Source organism: Dipodomys merriami, unplaced genomic scaffold (assembly GCF_024711535.1).
Source record: "Dipodomys merriami isolate MVZ:Mamm:240054 unplaced genomic scaffold, mDipMer1.0.p SCAF_213, whole genome shotgun sequence".
In the NCBI taxonomy this organism is placed as follows: domain Eukaryota; kingdom Metazoa; phylum Chordata; class Mammalia; order Rodentia; family Heteromyidae; genus Dipodomys; species Dipodomys merriami.
In genome coordinates this window covers 1093391-1119160 of record NW_027203527.1, presented here as the reverse complement: position 1 = coordinate 1119160, position 25770 = coordinate 1093391, and the positions used below count along the sequence as shown (strand labels likewise).

General features: G+C 41.3%; 1 protein-coding gene across 1 annotated transcript in view; it reads left to right on the top strand.

Annotated features, from left to right (window-relative positions):
• The window catches only part of LOC138834386 (synaptic vesicle glycoprotein 2C), a 143107-nt gene that overhangs the window by 62343 nt on the left and 54994 nt on the right, over positions 1–25770 (top strand). Inside the window, exons 3-4 of the mRNA XM_070033019.1 lie at positions 1241–1421; positions 11290–11441. Coding sequence (XP_069889120.1) covers positions 1241–1421; positions 11290–11441 — 333 coding nt within the window. The remainder of the gene's footprint in view (positions 1–1240; positions 1422–11289; positions 11442–25770) is intronic.

The following is a 25770-nucleotide window of genomic DNA, read 5'->3' as shown; positions in this document are numbered from 1 at the left end:
TCACCATTCACTGTGGCTGTGTGTATTCAGCAATCAGTCATTGAGGTGAGGGTCCCAAGGCCTTACCAGAGTTTCCCTTCTGAGCCTCATATTCACTCATTAACTGTGTGGCTAGCAAGCTAACTTGGGGTGGGAGTAGGGGTGAGTGTCTAATAGACTATTCCTCAAACGCATCTAAAGCAATAAATTAACTGATGGGTTATACCTTCTTACTTTAAGACCAAAGGATTTAGACAGACTGTGACTTTGAAAAGAGTGCTTCAGTGAAGCAAAGGGAAAAGGTAGAAATGGATGGAAGATGAGCTGGCAGCTTCTTGAATGCCTCATTCAGATATCACAAACTTCCCAGAACTGATTTTGTTATTTCCCTTTAGATAGCTGACAAACTCTTACAAATCCCTCTGAACTAGCATTTGTCACACCTAACATTTCATCCTGACAAAGATTTTAGACTGGGCTTACTGGGGTAGGAGAGTTCCTGGCATTTTAGAAGAAAATGTCCCTTAACAGTGACAGCGAGATGAGTGACCTCTACCTAACGCCTTGTTTTCTATTTGTTTCCCATAGGAACCAAAGCCAACTATGACAAACTTCCTAAACTCCTAAGTGTTCTCTGACGAGCAAAACTAGACACCCCCTACTTTATCTTTAACTCTTTGTCAACTCTAAGTCCACCTTCCCCAGTTCTCAAGGAAAGATCAGGCCTTTCAAGGGTGACTAGAAAGAAAGAACCCACAGAATATTCTGGAGGGGTCTTTGGGGTCTGATCTCAGTTCATGGCATCTGCTTCAGGCAGGTACTCAAAGCAATCTGGGGTCCTCCTTTACCCAGGAGCCCTTGGCTTGGACTTCAATCTCAGCTTTGGCATAGTGCTACACTGGACACTCATACCAAACGCACTCCATTGAGTCAAGTTCCAGGATTCCTCTGTGAGAGATTTCTAATTCCTATCCACTGTCTACCCATCCCCACAGACTAAAATGGAAAAGTCCATATGCAAGCAATGGTGGAAGAAATAACTTCCCATCACCCTTTGCAATTGACCATGGAGGTCAAAGGCATCCAGCAAAGCTTCTTTCCAATTTGAAGCTGATTATTATATTCTGAAGGGTAGGTTTTTTAAGTGGGGATTTCCCCCATGCAAAACACCAGAGTGTATTTTGTTCCTTGTTCATTTGCTGTTACATGTGCCATTTGCTCCCAACTTCTGATGTGTTTCTTTGTTTTCTGTGTGTTGCAGGCAGCATAGTGTACCTCGGGATGATGGTGGGGGCGTTCTTCTGGGGAGGACTGGCAGACAAAGTGGGAAGGAAACAATCTCTTCTGATTTGCATGTCTGTCAACGGATTCTTTGCCTTCCTTTCTTCATTTGTCCAAGGTTATGGCTTCTTTCTCTTCTGTCGCTTACTTTCTGGATTCGGGTAAGGTTTTCTCTTTCATTTTTATAGTAATATATTTATTCATAATTGTGCATGTTCTTTGCTCTGGAAGATCTCATTACCAAGAAATGATCTCCTAACATATCTACTCTATTTTGGGGGTCTACTCTATTTTAGAAGCTATAATGTTGATTCTTGGAAATGTAATGGTCAACCATTAAGTTTGGGCAAGAAGTGAAACATGAAACATACTTCTTGCCTTGTGGCTCATGTGTTTTGTATTGACTGCTAGAAAGTTGGCATTATTTTAAGAAGAATGTTACTTCCAAGGCAGAGAACATGCATACATGTATGTTTCTTTGAAGGCTTACATTAGAAAGCGCTTTACCTACTATGAACCCATTAAAAGTCTAAAGTATGTAGGTATAGTCTTAAGTCTAGGATTACAATGTCTCAAAATAACCATGATATTATTGATCTGTGTTACCTGTGTATATTTAACTAAGGAAGAAGCCTGCTTTTTGAGATGTAATAATATTTTCCACGGTAAATTCCTGATTTCTGTTGAATTAAAAGACACTGGGTTATTAGACAAAGATGGTGACATGAGAGCCAATGATGCCATTTTCTTTAAAAAGATGAAGCCCTTATTACTTCCCTGAGTCCACAGCTTAAGAAAACTCCTGATTACAGGAGTAGGGGAAATTTCATTTTAAAAAAAAGGAAAATGATTTTCAAATATTAATGCTTGAGAATTTTTTCAAGGTATTGCTAGACATTATATTTTAAAAATTGAGCTGGGTGCAGGTGGTTTACACCTATAATTCTAGCTATTCAGAAGGCTGAGATCTGAGGATAACATTCATAGCAGGAAAGTCTGTAGGACTTCTATCCCCAATTAACTAACCAAGAGTGGTAATTAGAGCTGTGGCTCAAGTGATAGAGCACCAGCCTTGAGCCCAGGCCCATTTCAACATTATTACTACTGAAGCCAGAAATTCGAATACTCAAGCTAGAGATCTTAAACAAAAGATCATGCTATATCTACATATTTAATCAGTTCCTTCCACCCACATCAGATGCAATTTTTAAACTGAGCACTGAACAGTGAAGGAAAGATATGATATGATGTTTCTTTGTGGGCCTGTAGTTCTCAAACCTCCAACAACCCCATACATTTGCTTTCCTTCTGCCTTTGAAATTTCTTTCTTTTTATAATTTTGAAGTTATTTATCAATTATTATTATCTTTTTTTGGGGGGGGGTCTGGTCATGGGGCCTGAACTCTGGGCCTGAGCACTGTCCCTCAGCTCTTCAGCTCAAGGCTAGCGCTCTACCACTTGAGCCACAGCGCCACTTCCGGCTTTTTTCTTTTTACTTATGTGGTGCTGAGGAATCGAACCCAGGGCCTCAGGCATGCGAGGCAAGCGCTCTACCACTGAGCCACCTTCCCAGCCCAATTATTATTATCTTTAAGTAGTTGTACAAAGGAGTTGCCATTCATTTTTTTTATTGTAAAAATACCATACAGAGGGGTTACAATTACATGGGCAAGGTAATGAGTACATTTCTTATCAAGCATTGTTGCCTCTTCCTTTGTTTTTCCTTCCCATCCCTTCCCATCCCTTCCCATACCTTCCCATCCTCCCCCCCACCCCCCACCCTCACACCCCCCACCCCACCCCCATCCCACCCTCACCCCCTGCCCCGGGCCAAAGTTGTAAAGTTCGTTTTTTGATATAACCTCTTATACATCTCATTGTTGCAATGGATCCACCTGTAAGGAGTTGCCATTTAAGAAAGCAGTTTGTGAATATAATAAATCCTTGCTCTTGCCACCCCCAAGAGCACCTCAGTGGTGACTCCTACCACATGTCTGCCTGTTTCTTTCTCTCTTCCACTAGCCTGTCAATTCCAAAGGGCTGGAAATGCCTGTTGTGTTGATACAATTGGCCCTTGGAATCTGTGGGGCATTGGTTCCAGGACACCACATGGAGACAAAGTCTAGAGATATTCAAGTCCTTTATGCAGATAGCCTAATATTTACACATGATGTGCACACATCCTCTCCTATGCTTTAAATCATCTCTAGATTATTTCCAATACCTAATATTATATAACTGCTAAGGTTTTAAGTTATGAGAGAGAACTCTACTTACTCTGTAGGTTGTAAATAACAATCATATCATTTATAAGGAGATAATGATTTAAAAAAAAGGCTGTACATTTGCAATTATGGACAACTTTTTAGAAAATTTTCAACCCATGGTTAATAGATCCAAGGATTTGGAATCTCTGGCTAGAAAGGGCACCTGTGCTGTTTAATGGCCTGGGAGAAGATAGGCTAGTAAAAGACAGCAGTGAGAAGCCTGAGCCTGCAGACCTGCGGCCCCGGCTGGTTTTCTATGATGCTCCTGGAAGTGAAATAGGAAGCCTAGCAAACTCCTACTTGAACTCTGTAGATTCAGATCAAGTGATTGAAAACTAATGAGTCAAAACCAGAAAAGCATGACCCCTCCGTCAATTCCCAAGCCAGAGCCACTTTACAGACTCAGAACCCTTTGAATGAGAGGGAGATCACATCCCCATGAGAAAGAATGCCACTACACTGCCAAAAAAGATGATTCTGTTAATATTTTTCCAGCCTTCCCTAAAGGGATCAAAAGCCTTTTAACCAGGATGATGGTGCTTCAAGGGAAGTAAATCAGGCCTCTCAGAGCTTACTGGACACTGGCTCCAAACTGACATTAATTCCAAGAGACACAAAATGTCACTGTGGCCCACCAAATAGCATAAAGTCTTTTGGAAATCAGTGGCCAGTGATATTTTAGCTCAGTTGTGTCTCAAGTGGACCAGGAACTGAGCTACTGGCTCCATTGTGCTGAACTCCACTGTTCTGGAACACAGCATCAAGAGACTTGCCGAGTGGCTGACAGATACTTACTCCAGGAGAGCACCTGCCCCTCCATTCCACTCACAAAGAATTTTAGCACATGGAAAAGTTCTAGGTTGTCCAGCCCTTCTATTTGTGGTTTAGAATCAGAAATGACTCAGCTAGGAGTTACATTTTATTTAAATTCTCTTAACTTGCAACTCCATAGTAAAAAACAACAACTAAAATAAAACAACCTGAACATTGTGGAACCAAGGCTTGGATGTCTTGTTGGTGTTTTTGCTATAGCTCATCTAGTTGCTCTGCTAATAAAGCTCTCTTGGTAGCCCTGCACCATCTTCCCAGTTCTGCACAAAGGGGCCTGGAAGAAGGGCTTATTTGGGGCTTGTTTTAGATTGAGATTTCCCTGAATTTCATTGTTTCCAAATATGCTTTCCTTTTCATTTGTTTGTGGGGGGTTCTTTGTGTTTGTCTGTCATAGCAAGGTCTTTGTGTTTGTCTGTCATAGCAAGGTCTTAAGCATGTGATCTTCCTGCCTCAGTTCCCCAAATGCTGAGATTACAAGTGTGCTCCAACACACTCAGCTTTGTGACTTTTCTCCTAACTCATCAAGTCATGAGAATGTCTTCTATGAAACATGAATGTCCAGCTGCCTTATTCATTCTGGGTGACTTTAAGTATTTATTCCATGCAAACACAGATTTCCTTGTCAGGGATACCAGTGCTGTGTGGGAATGAAGCACAGGTCCTCACCAATTACTCCTTTGTCTTTCACTTTCCTAAGTGAATCTTACACCAAGAGCAGACACATCCCTCCCTCTTTAGTTACAGCAAATTAGAAAGATGGGAAATGGACTTGGCACCACTGATTCATTTTCATCTGTCCCAGAATTAAATTATTTGTTTCCAGTCACTGTTAATTATGGGAATGATAATGCTTTGGATGCCAGGCAGTATCAGAATCAGGAACTGCTCACTGAGGACCTGGCATTGCTAAGCATGAAGGTCAGGAGGAAAACAGAAGAGCAACGGGAATTAAAATGAAATTTCTGTTCAGATTTGGTAGTGTGCATCTGTAGCTCCAGCTGCTCAGGAAGTGAAGGCTGGAGGATCAAGAGTTTGAGGCTGGCCTGGGCAGTTAGCAAGACCCTACGTTAGAAGTAAACTACAAGTGGAGGGCTGGAGTGTGACTATGAATGAAAGGAGTATAAAATAGTTTCTGTTGAGGTGAGAAACGGTGGAGAGATGAGAACAAAAGTAGAGGGGATTGGAGTTGTTGTTGTTTTGTTGTTGTTGTTGTTTGGGTTTTTTAAGGGGAGCAAAGCAGGGACACAGAAAAGGAGGGATAAAGGGTGAAAAAATGCAACCATGCTCTATTCAGCATACACTATGTGGGAAATGACCTATATAACTTGTGGGCAGGGATGGTGGGGGGAAACTGGGGGAAAGAGAAGGAAGGAATGACATTGTCCAAAAAAAGTAATGTACTCATTACCTGACATGAAATGGTCATCCCCCTGTCTGGGCAACACTATGGGAGGGCAAATGCATCTAAAGAAGTATTTTATGCACATGTGTGAAAACAGAACAATGAAGTCTGTTGAAATTGTTTTTATAACAGGGAGAGGGAATGGAGGAAAATGGTAGGAGTGGTGAATTTGATTGAGACACATTGTATGCATGTATGAAAACATCACAGTGGAGCCCCTTTGTACAATGACCATATCCTAATAAAAATGTAGTAAACAAATAAATATATGTGATAAAGAGGTAGCTCGTCCACAAAAGTACAAAACAAGAGAACAAGAGCATTTACCTAGTGTGTATGAGGCCCTGGGCTCAACTCTAGTACAGAAAGAAGGAGGGAGGGAAAGAATGAAGCTGGAAAAGAAGGAAGGAAGGAGCAAGGGAGGAAGGGAGGAAGGAAGGAAGGAAGGAAGGAAGGAAGGAAGGAAGGAAGGAAGGAAGGAAGGAAGGAAGGAAGGAAGGAAGGAAGGAAAGAAAAGAGAGAGGGAAAAAAGGACCAAATTATGTTTACAGAGCAATACATTTACAGATCAATATTTTTTAAATAGCTGAAGGTTTCTACCAATTATTCTGCTTACACTTGACATAATATTGGGGGCATTAACTGCTTCCTGTATCAAGGAATATTTTTATTGTAACTTTGGAAATTAAGAACCAGTGCCACCCCTTTAGCATTACCAGTGGGCAGAGAAAATGTCCTGTCCTTGACTCATTGGTGAGTTCCATTCCTAGTGAGTGTGCTTCTCTTGATGGTTTCTGGGCCTTGCAATTAATGCAGCACCCTTGGTTTCTCTACCAACCTGACCTGTCCAGAAATGGTTAGCCGTGCTCTTTTGTCTCAGCTCAGCACAATGTCCTCAGGAGTTGTGATAGCCTGTTTGCTCTCCTAAAACAGATGGTGATAAAAAAAAAAAAAAGGTCCACCTTTGGGGCTGCTACTTTGATTTCTTATTTCTGGCTCCAATCAATTCATTAACACACAATGAATTGATTCTGAATTGCCATGTAATTCTCCTGACAGCTCAATGTCTTCCCTTCTTTCTGTTGATTCTGAGTAATAAAGGATATTTTTCGTGCAAGTTATTTGTAATTGTGATTCCTGACATAGACTAAACCACTCTCTAGCCTTTGTATAAGCTCATAATACTTGTCCTAATAAAAGCTGCCAAGGTTGGATCTTGATGGATTTGGTTCTGTGTTTATCACCTGTAAAGAGCCATGTGGATTTACAGTCACTACCTAACTTTCTCCTTAGTTATGTAAAATGTCCCACTTCCCAATAAAGATGGGTAATAAAATATAGAGGCAGAGGATTGTTTGATAATCACATGAAAAAAATAAACTAGAATAAAATTATTCTGTGTTACATGCTACTGGAGAATTAAAACAACCTCAGTACTAGTAGTCATTAGACATTCCATAATTTCTCCCTAGCATTATGGCATACCTCTAGCCATATTGAGGAAATTATTCTTTCTTTCTTTCTTTCTTTCTTTCTTTCTTTCTTTCTTTCTTTCTTTCTTTCTTTCTTTCTTTTTTGCCTTTTACCTCCTTCTAAACTTCCCTTTTCCTGAACAGGCAGTGTACGTGGCAATTTTCCATTACTGTAATGAAATACTTGAAATGGTCAACTTAAGAAGAAAAGAGGTTTCTTTGGGTCCACAGTTTTGGAGATCTTAATGCATGGTTGTTGGCTCTCTTGCTTTAGGCCTGTGGTTCAGCATTGTATCATGGCAGGGAGGCTGTGGTAGGGCACGCTGCTCACCTCATGTCCTCTGGGAAGTGAAAAAAAAAAAGGATTCAGTTCCCAATGTGCTCTTCAAGGATGTACTCCTCCATTATCATTATCCCTCCTACCAACTTCCACCACCTCCCAAAAGCTCCAAAGACTGGGAGGGACCAGGCTTTGGGAAATTTATTCAAGCTAGGGCAGCCAGCATGAGGTGCAGAGCAAACAGAACCCACCAAGCTCCTAGGTCAGCTTTGTGCAAACACTAATCTTCTCTGTCCTCCATTGCCTAGTGGGCTAATTTAATTTGACTATGTCTCACATTTCCCAACAGATGAGAAATTTCATCTTGGAAGCTGACTCATCCTTTGCACTACACAATATCCCACTCATGACTTCGTTTAGATTATTGAGGAAAATATGTAAATATAAACTGTGACCTTAATCTTAAAACTTACTTTTTTTAACTTTAATCTTCCTGTATTTAATTTATTGTTTAAGTCCTGTTTACTATTTGTTAAAAATTCAATCCTAAACCAGATAATCTCTGGATTATCTTTTTTTTTTTGACAATACAGTTACTTCTTCCACATTGGGTGATATGTACATACCCACTCATTCATAATGGCCATACGTCACAACTATCATGTATGCCTCCTCTCAAATAAAAGAACCCAGATATAACATGCCCAACTTGAAAAGGTAAATTATTAGAGATGTAAATGAAAAAAATCAAATACCTATTTATAGAAGTTTCCTGATTCATCAAGCTCTATATACATCTAAGCCACATGACAAAATTAATTACTGCTTTCTAAAACTAATATTTTGTGAATATTTTACTCAAATTTCTTGAACATGTTTTTTCAAACAAGGTTTTCGGTATCCTTAAGGACACATTTTGAGGCATCAACAATATTCTGTAGAACATATTTATGCATTTTTTCCATTTAAGTTGAAAATTTTAAAGTCACGTACATAGTAACTACTGAAAAAAATTCAAACCACAAAAATATTTTAAAAAATAAACTGTGAAGGGGCTGGGAAGGTGGCTCAGTGGTAGAGCGCTTGCCTTACTGCGGAGTCTAAGAACAGAAAAATGGTGGTTTGAGAAGAGAAATTCAGAAAGCCCCATGGCACCATACCCCGGTTCACTGGCATATGTTTATCATCTCAAGCTCTAGAGGAAGCTGAGATTGGGAAGACTGGGGTACCAGGCCAACCCAGGCAGAAGAGGCTCTGTCTTCACAAAGGGAAACCGGGTGCAGTGACACATACTTTGTCATCCCAGTGATGATGGAGAACCTAAAATAGGTGTATCACAGCTAAGGTACCTCCCTGGACAGGAAGCAAGAATCTAGCCTTAAAATAACCAGTGAATGGCAGCATTGGTGATACAGCTCAATGGTATTGCAGCATTCTAGTAAGCATGAGGCCCTGAGTTCAAACCTTCAATTAACTTGAAACAGCAGCATGTACCTAAGCAGATTTCAATAGTAGCTGTTATTATGTAATAGATCCACTATTACATAATTCATAAGCTTTCCATATTTACTGGATTATAAAATATAAAAGATAAGCACTTTATGCCTTGCATTATGAATTTTAAAATATGGATACCTGACTCCCATTCTTAGCAGTCTTTGTATTTTGGCTAGAAGATTCTTTTGGGTGGGTTGCTGTCTTAGCCATCCCAGCCACTGTAGGATGTTTAGCCTTCTCCCTGGCCCCTACCTACGTGATGCCTTTAGCTCCTCCCTGAGTTATGCCAACCAAAATTATCTCCAAGCGCCACCAAACACTGTCAAGGGTGGGGCAGATGCAGGGAGCAGAAGGGTGTTGAAAACTCAACTTTATTGAAAAACTACTGACACGTGGACATGTGAGAACTTATATTGACACATTTAAAAAATCTCTTTATGTTGTTTCAGAAACTAACTTAATGCAAGAAACAATATCACCAACAAAAAAAGTGAGATGCATTAGCCTGTCTCATAAAATATTTAGATAGAATAACAGTAGGAAACTTCCTAAAATCAGTTAACTCTGGCGCTGTATTGTAGCAGTTGTTTTCTGCCCTGGATACTTCACTATAGAAAACAAGTTATTGTAAGCCAGGAGAGCCTTTGGCCTTCCCTCCTGTCCAGATATTTTTATCCATGATCAGGATAGCAGCTACATTTTTCCTGAAAGACACATAGGTACTTTGGAAGCTCCAGGAATGACCAATGGGATTTCACAGTGTCCTCTGACCAGTGTTAAGTTAACCCTCTCCATGATAAGGACCACTGGGACATCTGGGTAAGAGGTGACCACAGACACTAAGGTGGAAGGTCCACGGGAATTCTTTGGGAGCTGCCCTTCCATCCCAGTATCCTCAGCCTCTTGTGTGGTCTTAGTACTCAGGAAGTGTTGATTGACATACTTTTAAGTTATCAGAAGGCTCCACGATGGAGTAAACACATTTTACTCTTTGACATCAAATTTGTTTGAAATGTCATTTACATTTCAATGTAATGTGATTTATATTATAGAAATCTAACACAAATGAAGCAATAAGATACCTTTCAATGATATCACCAGAGGCTCTCTCTCTAACCTGCTATGTGGCTGTAAATTTTAAAAATATATAGACATATTTAAGAGTTCACATATGTTTGGAACAGATCTCGCTGAAGCTATGATGAAATCCAAAGCTCACCTCCCTAGAATGAACGGAATTTTGATTCTCTAGACCCTTGTTTCAGAACTCCTCACCTGAGTAGAGGTCACTCAGTGGATATGTTATCTCTGACCTCTAGTGGAAGGAAGCATTATAGCCCATTCTCTTGGTGTATACTTGATGGTGTCCAGATGATTTTCTCAATATCCTTGTGTTTGCACAAACTCAGCTGTGGTGTTCATTGGATGAGACCAGAGCCCATCTAAGAAGTTGCCCTGTTGATTGTGTGTTTGTCAACGTATTAGCCTGACAGGGCTGCAGGACCAGCTGTGCTGGGGTAGCAATGGGTACGGGTTGCAGATGGTCCCCTGTGGGTATTTGCAGCTAGGTTCAAAGTTCTTACCTCATGGGCAGAACATAGTACAGTCTCTCTCTTTTTAAATGAGCTAGTTAGAATATTCAGTAGATACCACCATATTATATATTCACTTATTTTTATTTTATTTATTTTATTATATATATATATATATTTTTTTTTTTTTTACAGTCCTGGAATTTGAACTCAAGGTCATATGCTTACTTAGTTTGCTTGCTAGACTGGTGCTCTACCACTTGAACTTGGTCTCCAGCCCTGGTTTTTACTAGTTATTTTGGAGACACATTTGCTTTGTGAACTTTTCTTCCTGCTTTGAACCACATTCTTGCAAGTGTCAACCTGCAAGAATGGATTACAGATGTGATCCACCACTAATTACATCACTCAATTCTTGTAACTTTTTATAAATAACATACTATCCTGAGTAGAAAACTCATTTGACTCTCAAGCTAAACTGTGAACCACACAAGTAGGGCTCCATTACCACCATTTAACCATACTCACTAATTGTAGGTTTGAGGTTTTTGCAGGGAGGAGAAAAATGGCACCTAATATTAAACATTGAGACTACACTATTAAAATTATAAAATGATAGAAGAGCCTCATTCTTTCCTATGCTGCGTGGTGACAGGAATGTTTCGCTGTAGTTTGTTTTGGATTGCCCTTTGCTTCTCACATAAACTGTCCAGATCCCAACTTCATGTGTTCTCTGTGTCTCTCACAGGATTGGAGGAGCCATTCCCACAGTCTTCTCCTACTTTGCTGAAGTGCTGGCCCGGGAGAAACGGGGCGAGCATCTCAGCTGGCTCTGCATGTTCTGGATGATCGGTGGCATCTATGCTTCTGCCATGGCCTGGGCCATCATCCCACATTATGGTAAGGAGCTAGCCTTGCACCAGCCAGGGGATATCTGGTTTTGATTTAGTTTTCACATCCACCTCCACTTTCCTCTCTTCCGCGTGCTGTCTTAATGACAACTCTGTGCTCACCATGTTTCTCATTTGCGAGTACCAAAAGGATTTACTTTGTGTATAAACATCTGTGTAAAGCAAGAGAATGTCAGCTGGTCCTTTATGTATAGAACCTTCTTTTATATATATATATATGTGTGTGTAAGAGGAAAAGTCCTTTACTGTATACTCTTACAACTCTCCTGGTTGCCCAAATGCATGAGAATGTTTTCCCCCACCAACCAGGTCTTGAACTTCACTCAGTTCCAACACTATCTGTTTGAATTTAAAGTCCTGTCCTGCAGATTAAAGATGCAAATCCACAGGACTATACCCCTTTACATGCAAATTCCAGGCCCAAACCTCTGGAACTTCTGACTGACCAGCAATGAAGTTGATCTTCCCATAGTCCTTGCCTCCTCTTTGAGCTCCATCATTTGCTAGAATGGTTCACAAATCTCAGGGAACCTCTGCACTTGAATTTTCCAGTTTATTTTCAAGACTATCACAAAGATGCATATGAGCAGTCAGATGAAGATGTACCTAGGGTGAGGTGACCTCTTGTCTCTCATTTTAATGTCTTGCTTGTTTGGCTGGTGCTTTACCACTTGAACCATGCCTCTAGCCCCTTTTGTTCACTTTAGTAAACATTAGAATTGACTAAAAGACAAAGAAAAACCAAAGGAGGCATGGACAAAGTAGTTTATTTTATATCCCATAAGACTTGGGAAATTGCAAGACTGGTGTGAGAGCTCACAATGGAGAACCCTAGATCCTCTGCCCACACACTCTAACAAGTAGGCCAATAGGCAGGAATGCCCAAAATACAAAGGAGGTATAAGGATATGCCTTAAAGGCTACCCAAATCCATTTATATCTCATTGAGGAGAACTTTAACCCACGACCAGCAAAGAGGGGTAAGTTGGGCTAGAATGGAAGACACAATTACTGTCTATGCTGCCATATCTCACTCTACCTCTGGAGAATCTATTAAAAATATATTTCATAATCCATTTCAATTCACCCTCTGTATTAATTAGTTTGGGAATAAAAATAACAGAAAATAGGTCTGGTTCACTTCACTAGAACAGGAATTTTTTAAAAGCTATTGGGCAGCTCACAGAATGGTTGGGAAGGCCTCAGTAGCACCAACAATAATAATAATAATGATTTTGAAAAATGGATGACAATGGATGGTGAGGATACAGAGGAAATGCATATTTCATGGGTGGCTGAGGGAACACAAAACAATGCAGCTACTATGGAAAATACGTCAGCAGTGTCTTAAAGTTGAAATATACACCTAACATCACCCAGCAGCTGCACTGCTGGGAAGAAATGGAAATGTATGTTCATCTGAAAACTTACTCACGATTCTTCAAAACACCTTTTATGGTAATTGCCGAAAACTACAAACTTAAATGGCCTTAATACAATAGAATGCTACTACCAATGAAAAGAAAGAAATAAACAATTCAATAATGTGTGAGCCTTTAGGATATATTTCTGAGTGCAAAATCTAATTTCAAAGGATTATTTATATGACATTTGAGGAATGGAAATATACGAGATGGAGAACAAGTTAAGGGTTACCAGGGCAGCATGGTGGTCAGGGGAAGGGCATGCCTGTGGCTATAAAGGAGTCACATGGGGAAGTTCTTGGTAGGCTACATCACTACATAGGTGATAAAGTAACGTAGGACTGTATATGGTTGGCCCTTTGTCCTCATGGGTTCCACATTTATGGATTGATCAAGTATGGACCAAAAACATTTGGGAAAATGCACCTGCACTTCACATCTACAGATATTCTTCTTTTTTGAGGGGGGAAGTCCGGTCGTGGGACCTGAACTCTGGGCCTAGGTGCTGTCACTCAGCTCTTCACCTCAAGGCTAGCACTCTACCACCTGAGCCACAGCGCCACTTCCAGCTGTTTTTTCTGCTTATGTGGTGCTAAGGAATCGAACCCAGGGCCTCATGCATACAAGGCAAGCACTCTACCACTGAGCCACCTTCCCAGCCCATACAGATATTATTCTAAACATTTACCTAAATAGTATGACATTACAACTACTTACATAATATCTGCACTGTATTAGGAGTTCTAAGTAATCTAGAGGTGATTTAAAGTACTCAGGAGGGCACCTGCGGGCTATGTGCAAATACTAAGCTAAGGGCTTAATCATCCACAGGTTTTTGTATCCAAAGGGGCTTATGGAACAAATCCTCTGCAGATATAGTTTTATACCTGTGCTAATATCGCATGGTACTTTCCTACTTTCAAATTTGTGCTATGGTTCTATAAAATTAGCCATTGAGGGAAACTTGGTCACCTGTACATGGGATTTCTCTTTGCAACTTCACATGAATTTATGATTATTTCAAAATTGAAAGTATAAATAAACTTTGAGCAATACACTTTGGAATATAATTTTCCATATATTCTATCACTTATTCTAACAATCTTGAGAAACAGCAATAGTGTTATTACCTTTTTTTTTTTTAAGGGAGTACTTGTTGCATAGAAAAATTGTCATTTCTCAGCCAGGTACCAATGGTTCACACCTCTAATCTGAGTTAGTCAGGAGGCTGAGTTCTGGGGATTAAGGTTTAAAGCCAGCCTGGGCAGATTGTTATCTCTGACCAGCAAAAAAACTGGAAGTTGAGTATGGCTCTAGTTGTAGAGAACCAGCATTAAGAGGAAAAAGCTAAGAACTAGCACTCAGGCTCTGAGTTCAAGCTCCAATACTGGCACAAAAAGAAAAGGAAAGAAGCTGAGATCTGAGAAACACGGTTCAAAGCCAACCCATGCATGAAAAGTCCATGAGACTCTTATCTCCAATAAACCACCAGAAATCCGGAAGTGGTACTGTGACTCAAGTGGAAGAGTACTTGCCTAGTACTAGTACCTAGGCTCAGAGTTCAAGCTAAGAAAGAAAGAAAGAAAGAAAGAAAGAAAGAAAGAAAGAAAGAAAGAAAGAAAGAAAGAAAGAAAGAAAGAAAGAAAGAAAGAAAGAAAGAAAGAGAGTAAGAGAGAGAGAGGGAGAGAGGGAGAGAGGGAGAGAGGGAGGGAGGGAGGGAGGGAGGGAGGGAGGGAGGGAGGGAGGAAGAAAGAGGAAGGGAAGAAGGGAGGGAGGAAGGGGAAGGGAGGGAAGGAAGGAAGGAGAGAAGGAAGGAAGGACGGAGGGAAGGAAGGAAGGAAGGAGGGAGGGAGGGAAGGAAGGAGGGAGGGAGGGAAGGAAGGAGGGAGGGAAGGAAGGAAGGAAGGAAGGAAGGAAGGAAGGAAGGAAGGAAGGAAGGAAGGAAGGATGGAAGGAAGGAAGGAAAGGAGGTAGGGAGGGAGGGAGGAAGGGAGGAAGGGAGAAAGGGAGAGAGGAAGGAAGGAAGGAAGAAAAGAAAGAAAAATGGTCATTTCCCAAAGCGATACAGATAATGGAAAAGTAGACATTAGAAACAATCCTCTGATTCTTCAAAATGAGCTTCAGACTTGACGGAGTTAAGATGTTCCCAAAGAACAGCAAGGGAAGGGGGTAACAGTGCTTGACACGAAGTGTGCTCATTGCCTTACTCATGTAACTATAACTCCTCTGTACAGCATCTTTACAACAAAATAAAATTTAAAAAAAGAATCTCCCGAAGGCTGACACAGAGTTTGTCTGGAGGGCTGTCTCTCTGGTGTGCATTAGTGGCTGTGGCAACCATTCCCCTTCCCTTATCTGTTTAGGTGATGTAGTGACAGGCTGGGCCAAGCCTTCAGAGGTCTAAGCCTACATCATTTGCCTTAAGAACAATGGCTGCAGAATCTTTTTCTTTTTTTTTTTTTTTTTTTTTTTGTCATGGAGCTTGACTCAGGGCCTGGGCGCTGTCCCTCAGTTCTTCAGCTCAAGGCGAGCACTCTACCACTTGAGTCATAGCGTCACTTCTGGTTTTCTGGTTTTATTGAAGAGTCCCATGGGCTTTTCCTGCCCAGGCTGGCTTTGAACCTCAATCCTCAGATCTTATCCTCCTGAGTAGCTAGGATTATAGGTGTGAGCCATCAGCAGCGAGCTCATTTATTTTGTAAATGATCAATTTGAAAACTTCATAAGAGACACAAGGTCTTCTAATTTTTTTACATCACATGCCTTATGGCCCACTGTAGAGTAAATCCGTACTTGACCTTTGATTTCCATCAAAAGCAGCCTGAGATCTTTTGCTCTCCTCTCCTACAGCACACAATCCATCCTTCAGGGCCCATTGCCTACCTTACTCTCCTTACTATGCAGAGAATTCAAGCTCTGTCCAGCTTCGGGCTACAAATTTGCATGTCCCACCAGTATTAGTCTGCTCAGGTTCCCATTTTTAAAAGACTGTTGGCTGTGAGGCTTAAATAACAGAATTTCTTTTTCATAGTTCTGGAGGCAGGAAATCAAGGTCAAGATGGCTTAGATGGGTTCTGGTGAGGTTCTTCTCTTCTTACCTTGCAGCTGCTTTTTTGTTATGCCTTCACATGGCAAGTAGAGGGGGAGAGCTGTCTTTTTCTTCCCCTTCTTATAAAAGAAGAGGAAAAATCCAATAGGTCACAGTCCTCTTATATTAGGGCCCCATCCTCGTAACATTAGCTTCATTACATCCTTATAGACCCATCTTCTGATCCATTGATTATTGGGAGGGGAAGTTTCAACCTCCAAATGTTGGGACATTCAATCAGTCCACCATACCACTCACTGTGGCCTTAAAACAAGGGACTCTCTGGTTACCAGAAAGCACCCTCCACTCTCTGAAGGCACTGGGTGCTATTTGTTTAATTTAATATTTTCATTGTTTGATATCTATTGCCAACCTAACTGGATCTTTTTCTCAGAAATAAGGTCTTGTTAGATTCTGTAAATACATAAGGATTCTCCATCTCCTTTATGTGTACATTTCTATATTTGGAAGCAGACAAAATACATGTGTATATATCAGAGGGTTCTTTGGAAAGAAAAGTTCTGAAAATATTCTTGCTGGGCTGAATTCATCATTAACCCAATTAGATGCCTTATTCAAGGCCTACAATTAGCACCATTACTAAGTCTTGGTAACTAACTGCTGTGCTTCTCAATTAACTTCCACCTGGAGAGACATAAAATTTGTCCTCACTTTCTGAAATGTTTCTCATTTTGGTATTATGACCATTCTTTAGATTGCCACGAATGATCTTGAACTGGCTTCGAGGGAAAGAGATACAGTTTGGGGCAAGGTAAAGAAATCTTCCCAGCCGGGCATCAGTGGCTCATGCCTGTAATCCAAGCTACACAGGAGGCTGAGATCAGAGAATCACAGTTCAAAGCTTGTCTGAGAAGGAAAGTCTGGGAGTTTCTTATAATAAACTACTTTTAGAAAAAGGCAGAATTGGCACTATGGTTCAAGGGGTAGAGCACTAGCTTTGACCACCAGGAGGCACAGCCACAGCACTCAGGCCTGGAGAGCAAACCCCAGGACTAGCACCAAAAATAAAAGATAGAAAGTAAAAGAAAAGAAAAGAAAAGGAAAGAAAAAAAAGAAGGAAAGAATTCCATCGTACCTTAACATAAAAGTTGCAGAAAGTGGTGATTGTTTTTCTCCCTTATGTATGATGGGGTCCCCAAAACATCCTCCCTTAATTTATCCAGATTGTCATGGCAAAAACGTGTAGAGCCACTGATCTGTTTTTACTGTAAGACTGTTATTTCAGTCAAATACTCAGATTTGACCTAAGGATTCCACACTTGCTAGGGAGGTACTCTGCTGCTCACCACATCTCTAGCCCTTTTTGCACTGGTTAGTTTTGAGATACATCTCACTTCCTGTCCAGACATGTGCCTAGATCACATCTTCTAGTTGTAGGCTTCCTGTTGTAGCTAGGATGGCAGGTGCACACTGCCATGCCAAGCCTCTTTCTATTCAGAAGAGAGTCTGTAGACTTTTCTTTCCTGGCTGTTCTGAAATCATGACCTTCCCTATCTCATCTCACCACTTAGCTTAAGATGATAGGAACATAACATGACTCTCGGCTACAGGTTGAGAAGGGGTCTTTCTGCCCAAGCTATCCTCCTGTTCTTAGCTTCTCAAGTAGCTAGGATTACAGGCATGAGCCACCAGCATTTCATTTATAAGACATAAGCCAAACTTTATTTTTTACATAACCTACCAGCAAGGACATTGGTATTAAATAACCTAGCATTTCCCTATTGTCCTATGGTGTCATTTAGTGATTACATTGTATGTGGCTGCCCCATTTCGAAATCAAGTTGACCTTTGCTCTGTGTTACTTCTAGAGGATCTCAAGACAGTCCAAGGAGATCTTAGCAAATGTGCCATTTCACACAACTGGGTCACACAGAAGTACCTGTGTGACTAATTCCCTGAAAGGCATAATCAATGGCCTGGAATGGAGTCTTAGAAGAAGAGATCGAGATTGTTAAATGGGACAACACTTAAAGTTAAAATTATGACGGGGGTGGGGGAATCTGATGATGCAATGGAGCATCTCAAGTTTAGAGGATAAACTTCAGTTCAGGAATTGTGAGTTCCTTTCTGGAACTCTGGAGCACGTTTCTGCTTGGGAATTAATTGTTGCGTTGACCGCATGTTCCTCTCGCTCAAGCTCAACCTCAAGAGGAAGACCTCCGTGCAGCCCCTCGCTGTGGAATATGCAGTGGGAGTTGAACAGGAGGACACTTACACGAGGTTGGAAAATAGCAAGCCTGTGTGGTATGGGAAGAACAGAGATATGGCTCAAAATTTGGTAAATTAAGGGAAGCAAAATACAACAAAAGAAAATATGAGCTCGAGCAGAGTGGATGGTGACTCTAGAACTTTTTTTTGGGGGGGGGTCAGTCGTGGGGCTTGAACTCTAGGCCTGGGCGCTGTCCCTCAGCTCTTCAGCTCAAGGCTAGTGCTCTATCACTTGATCCACAGTGTACTTTTTCTGTTTATGTGGTGCTGAGGAATGGGACCCAGGGCCTCATGCATGCCAGGCATGCACTCTCCCACTGAGCCACCTTCCCAGCCCTAGAACTTTATTTTTGTGCCAGTACTAGGGTTTGAACTCAGGGCTTGGGTGCTGCTGTTTAGCTTTTTCACTCAAGGTTGACATTCTACTACACAAACCACATCTCTTGTTCTAGCTTTTTAGTAGTTAATTGGAGCTAAGAGTTTGGGCTGGCTTTGAACCTCAATTCTCAGATCACACTTTTCTGAATAGCTAGGATTACAGGTAAAAGCTACTCGTGCCCAGCTGTGGCTCTATATATTAAACAAGAAAATACTTTTGTCTAATCTAGCTGTGGTGAAAGAGGTGGGCTGTTTCAGCCAATTTTGTGTTCCTTACCCCGTCTTCCCACGGATGACTGGCACCTGCTAGGAAATCAGTTGAAGGCCATATTTTTCTCCATCCAAATTATCCAGCAAAGAAGTGGATTCTAGGACTTTGTCTCCATTACCAATAATGGAACTGAGTCCTTATTTAAAATACTTGATGAATGGCATTTATTAGGCAAGCCTTCTGTGCCTGGCCCTACCCTGGATGTGGTGGAGCGTCCCAGACAAGATAGGAGTCGAGAGAATTGTCTGGGCTGGTGACAGCAAAGGCCAGCACCTTGCTGCTCATGCTCCCTGTTGGGGCCCATTGGTTGGAAGCCCTCCTTCTTCATATTCTGTGATGGACTTGGGAGGTCAGCTTGCTGGCCTTCAATTCCCATGTTCGTAGCAATAGAGATGGTGATATTAGTTAGAGGAGGTGAAGACTGGAGAGGAGTAGGACAGAAAGGGAGACTAAGCTGTGAGGAATCACAGGAGTCCTGGCTTCTTCATTTGGTTCAACAGTTTAAGACAGTAATGGCTAAGGACTTTGCTGACTTCAGGTAGCATACACAAGTGAAAGTTATTGTATCATTGTTCTTGGTAGCTTACCTGTAGTGAGTGCTTTGTTAAGTGAGTCCCAGGCCATGATGGCAGACCCCCCCACCCCCATACACCTGGTCAAAGGCAATAGCTTCCACTTAATTTTTTATTAAGTACTCTTGAGCTGTGAGGTTATTTGTTTCCTCCAATGAAACATCCTGTTCCAGAATAGGTTCCTATCCTGGTGGTGGTTGTGGCTGATGAGGCTTGCAGAGAAGGAAATCACTGGGTTCTAGTTGCAGTTGCTATTTCCCAGACCAGTGAAATCCTAAGGACCTCCCCCACCACACATCACCCACCCAAGGCTTTATCATTGCAAAGCTGCTGCTAGAGTACTGTCATTGGGAGTGGTTCTTTAGGTTTTGGGTTGTTTTTATTTTCTCTCTTTTTTCTAGCCTGTGATTCATATTTGATTTCTAAAGCATCCTCTCCATAGTCTGTGCAGACTTCTCAAGAGACTGAGACTGTTGCTCTGCTTAATGTGTCAGGCATGGGCTAGCTACTGTTAGAAAGGATCATATCCCACTGTTAAGAACCAACTCCAAGGCTGGGCATCGGTGGCTCATGTCTGTAATACTCACTACTCAAGAGGCTGAGATCTAAAGATTGAGGCTCAAAGCCAGCCTGGGCAGGAAAGTCCATGAGACTCTTTATCTCCAATAAAACCACTCATAAAACCAGAAGTGGCACAGTGGCTCAAGTGGTAGATCACTAGCCTTGAGCTGAAGAGCTGAGGGACAGGGCCCAGGCCAAGTTCAAGCTCTATGACCGATGAAAGAAAGGAAGGAAGGAAGGAAGGAAGGAAGGAAGGAAGGAAGGAAGGAAGGAAGGAAGGAAGGAAGGAAGGAAGGAAGGAGGAAGGAAGGAAGGAAGGAAGGAAGGAAAGAAAGAAAGGAAGGAAGGAAGGAAGGAAGGAAGGAAGGAAGGAAGGAAGGAAGGAAGGAAGGAAGGAAGGACTCCAGCCAAAGCAGATTCACTTGAACAATTCTCCAAGAAGTCTCTCAACTTGGTCACGGTCTGAAAGGCACTGAAATGCAAGGTTCACAAGTGAGAAAGCAGAAGAGGAATCAAAGTGGCCCTAGCATTTGTCTGTGGCTCACAACAGAGAAACCTTAAAGCAAGAAGCACTGCAAAGTCAGAAAATTAAGTCTCAGGTTCACATGCTTGATGCTGTATACCATGAGTCATGGTAGGATGTGACAAGGGTGGAAGAATCCAGAACTGAGCAGTGAGACAGCAATGAAATCATGAACCTGCTCTGCAGATGTCTATGATTTTGTGTTTGGAACTCAAGGATCAGAATTGGGGAGAAATAATTTCTACTTATGTGTTGGCAAAAAAAAATCGGTTTATGTTTACCTCTCTTTGTTATTGCACTGTTCTTGCAAAAAAAGAGATATTTTAATTCTTCAATTTTTACAGCTATCCCATGAAGTAAATACCAATGTCTCCTGCATGATACAGGCAAGCGAAAGGAGACTAAGAGAAGTTAGGTGGCTTGCTCATGGTCATGGAAGATCTGGATTCCAGAACCACCTCTGCACCACACCTACAAGGCATCACACTCTTGATGGCTCCTCTCTTTTGCTTCCTCTTCTACTGGGCTTGCACTGTGGGGCCACTGGTACTCAATGCAGCCCAGGCACAGCTTTGTAAAAATCTCTCCAAGCTCAGGGACAATGCTTTTCCTCTTTTTGTCCCAGGATAAATACCTCAGTGACCTAGACAGGACAGCAGTTTGATCTAGAACCCATATTTGTATGAATCCTGGCTAAAAGTAGAATCCCTACTTCCTGTGTCTGCTAGGCATAGGCATATGACAGAGGCATGATGACCATTCAGAGACATCCCTGTCCTTGCCAGACTTTTAAGAGTCATGTTTGGTGTCATTTGAGAGTCTGAGGATCTCCATTAGACAGACGAAGTATACTTCCAGCTTTCAAATTTCTTCCTTCAGCTTAAGCAATTACAAATGAGTTGTGAAGTGGAGGGGGACCAAATGTTTCCTCCAAGCAGACAACCCAGTCTCTTGGCTCACTTATTTGCCATTTGGACTTGGGATGCAAGTCTTTTACTAAAGGGGTTGGTTACTAGAAGCCTCATCAGCTGGCCCTCATTCCTTTAAGACTCTCACCTTTATATTTACCTGCCTCAAGTCCTTTCTTTGTCACTTTCAAACCCCTAAGTTCCAAAGCTAATGTGTAGTTAGCCTCTAACCTTGCTTGTTTAGGGACAACAAGATGGCACCCATCAAAGGAGAGAAAGAAAAGATATGTGAACAGTGGCCTTATTCCATGGGGATCAAATGCAAAAGCCAAAGCCTTTCCTTCTCAAAGCTTTGCTAAGGTTGGCACACAGTGATTGACAGCTAAAAGTGAGGAAGATACTTGACTGAGATGCTTCTGAAGTACATTCTGTGGTGTGGTCATTCTAGAGAACAACTCAATGGTATTTGCCAAAATACATAACCATATACATGCTGACCAAGCATACTCCACCCCTAATACATGGAAAGAGAAATGCATATGTAAATTGTAGGGGCCATGCATAAGGTGTTCATAGAAATGTTTCTTGGGAAAGAAGATGGGGCAGTTTGCCTGTCCATTATCAGGGGAATAGCTATGTACATTAATTAGAAACAATCCTGACAATGTGCTATATCATGAAAAACAACTGGGTGAAAAGAGTAAGAAAATATTGAGGACTAGTTCTTGTCACCATTATGTAAAGGAGAAGACATGTGGCTTATGTTTACAAGGATGTATTCACATTCCAATCAACCAAGAAAGTGGTGGGAAGGAAGGAGAGTGGGGAACATTGATAAAAGGACTAAGTAATGGTGCACACTATGAGATAATGGGCTAGTGGGAGGGTAATTAATTCAGCCTGAGGTCAAAAAGGAAAAATAAAATGTCAAGGTCTTTGTTGGAGTTCATTTTAATTATTCATTTATGCAAAATTAACTGAGCATAAGATGTGTAAAGAACAGAAATAAAGTAGTGGAATGAGTTCTAGACTAAGAATGAGAGACCTTTCCTTGAACTGCTTTGTGTCTCTTGGCCTTGGGGTCTGCCCCTCATTAACTAGAAAATGTTTACTACCCCCTTAACTCTACCATGGCATTCTGGGGTCTTTGTAAAGGCTGGAAAATAGATCTCTAGCCAGTGTAGTAATGTCTCTACGGAGTGTAGGTATAGTCAGAGGAAACTGGAACCCGTGAACACAACACAGCCATAGTCATTTCCAAGGCCCCCAAACACCCCCACAGTGTTTGGCTTCTAGCCCTCAGAGACAGAGATGTCACCATTCTGTGTAACAGATCGATCACCAAAGCTTAGTTTTCCCATCTAATTTACAATCTGTTTACTTGGATAAATATGTAAGATGGTGGACTGGTTGATTAGCTTGATTTAATCATTTCATAATATAAATACCCTGTATACCAAAGCAGCATACAGAGGTCTAGAGGTTGTAGTGGTAGAGCAAATGATTAGCATGTGTGAAATTTCAGCACCAACATGCGTGCACGTGCATTTGCACACACACACAACATCACTCATTATACATCATAAACATATAATATATAAAATAATTATGTGTCAATTCTTTTAAAAGACACAAAAATTAACCCACTGATGCTACTGCAGCCCATGGTTTATATGGTATCTTCTGGTTTGGGGAAGTTTGTTATTTAAACTTGTGGAGGGTGTGTGTGTGTGTGTGTGTGTGTGTGTGTGTGTGTGTGTGTGTGTGTGTGTGTGTGTGTGTGTGTGTGTGTGCACGTGTGTGTGTGTGCATGTGTGTGTGCACGTGTGTGTGTGCGTGTGCGTGTGTGCGTGTGTGCGTGTGTGTGTGTGTGTGTGTGTGTGTGTGTGTGGATTCCGAGGCCTGGGTGCTGTCTCTGAGCTTTTTCGCTTGTAGCTAGTGCTCTGTCATTTGAGCCACAGTTCCACTTCCGGCTTTTGGGTGGTTAATTGGAGATAAGAGTCTCAGCCTTTCCTGGCCATTCTGGCTTTGAACTGCATTCCTCAGCTCTCAGCCTCTAGAGTAGCTAGGATTACAGGTGTGGCCCACCAGCACCAGAATAAAATGTATTTTATGTCACAGCCATGAAGCTTCATTAATTCCCAACATGGAAGGACAAGCTCCACTAGGGAGGCTCTGTGTATATAATCTTGTAAAACTTCTTCGTTGTTTCTTTAAGGAGTTATACATTGTTATAAGCCAGGATGTATACAGGCCAGGCGTAGCAGTGAATTTTTTTAAATAAGCTTTTTGTTGTGAAAATACTGTGCAGAGGGGTTATAATCACATGAGCAAGGTAATGAGTACATTTCTTATCAAGCAAAGCAGTGGATTTTTATGCTATAGCATCTGATTCAATAACTACTTACATATAATTAAACTAGTTATCTAGAAACACCTACATTCTTAGAAGTACCTCGCTGCAGTAATGTAATAGTTACCCTTTTATTCTTACAAAATTAAATATATGTATCAAAAATCATACTGAGCCTTATAGTCATGGTTACACCAGTCTCTGCATGTTTCCAAAAAATTATGACTCTGATTCCAGAGAACAATTTCAAGTACATGCCCCTTTTATCAAACCTCTCATTAATACTTTCAAGGTTTGCCTGAAATGGCCATATGTGAGATCTGGCAAATGGCCAATGGAAAATTTTTAGCAATAAGAATCCAATGCTTTGTGTCTTTGGTGGACTACTTTTCACATTGGAGGGAATCAAAGAGATGAAGTTTTATTCTGATACATTGTTGTGGCTTCTCGATGGGGGAGAGATTTTAGCAGCAAATCGCAAGCTGATTTCAGTCTTCTGTTCCCGCTGGCTGCCTACATATCACAGTGCCAGTGCCCCAAAACAAAAGCACCCTAGCAGACTGTGAGAGCATCGTAAATCAGAATTTCATCGTAGGAAAGAGGTTGTTGATTTGCTCACTTGAGTCCCCTTCTCCCTCTGGTACACACTTTGAGGCTTCCTTTATGCAGGATATTGTAGCCAATCAAAAGGGCAGCCTGTGCTTACCTGATTTATAGTAAAGGTGATGTGGGTGAGTGATTTCACAGTGCTCATCCGGCAGTGACTGTAATCGGGAGATAAAAGCCAGAGCAGCTATGCACACTGGCCAAGCTGCATTCAAATTATTTACCACATTTCCTAAGGCAGGGACATTTGATTACTTAAGATAGAAGGACTAACATAGTTAAAGGCAATGCATTCATGTTTCAATTTGCATTTAAAGCCAGCTCACATTCAAATCGCTCTAGCTATTAATTTAGCCTTTGAGAAGCATACCTAAATGTGAGTTAATTTATATTTTTCTATAAGAGAATCTTTAAAAAAGACAAAATAAAAGGAGATTTATCCATACAGAAAAGGGTGGAGAAGTAAGAAAATAGAAATGAGGAATGCAATGATAACAGACACAAAGTCAGGAAATAAATGCAGAGATGCAGCTAGGCACTGGTGGCTCACATCTGCAATTTGAGCTACTCAGGAGGCTAAGATCTGACTAAGCCAGCTCAGACAAATCCATGAGACTATTATATTCAGTTAGCCAGCAGAAAGGTAGAAGTAGAGGTAGAGAGCTGGCCTGGAGTGAAAAAGCCAAATGAGAGTGAAAGACCTTGAGTTCAAGCTTCAGTATTGACATTATGAAAGAAAGGAAAGGGAGAAAGAGAGGGAGGAAAGAGGGAGAGAGAGAGAAAGGAAGGGAAGGAAGGAAGGAAGGAAGGAAGGAAGGAAGGAAGGAAGGAAGGAAGGAAGGAAGGAAGGAAGGAAAGGAAGGAAGGAAGGAAGGAAGGAAGGAAGGAAGGAAGGAAGGAAGGAAGGAAGGAAGGAAGGAAGGAAGGAAAGGAAGGAAGGAAGGAAGGAAGGAAGGAAGGAAGGAAGGAAGGAAGGAAGGAAGGAAGGAAGGAAGATGCCACAAAATGTCTTGGCAGCAAGATGAACAAGGCTTTGTTTGATTTCCTGTGCTGTTTTGTTAGGGGGTTTTTCTAAGGTATAATATGCATTCATTGGTGAAGTGTTCTGTAGCAGAGCTAACAAAAAAACCCACTAAGGTTGGGGTCTAAATATATTTATGAAGAGATACTGGATTTACAAAGAAACATAATAAAAATCAAATCCATATAATTGAATACAAGCAATAATGTAATATGGGTAGTGCAGCTGAAGCTGAGGACACAGAATTTTGTCATTGAGGTGTACTGTGAATGCATATATTGAAACCTCAGGCTATCAATTTCCTATGGCATCTATTTAGTGCAAAAAATTACTTAAGACAAAAACAAACAAGCATTAATAAAACATTTGTTGACTTAGCTACAG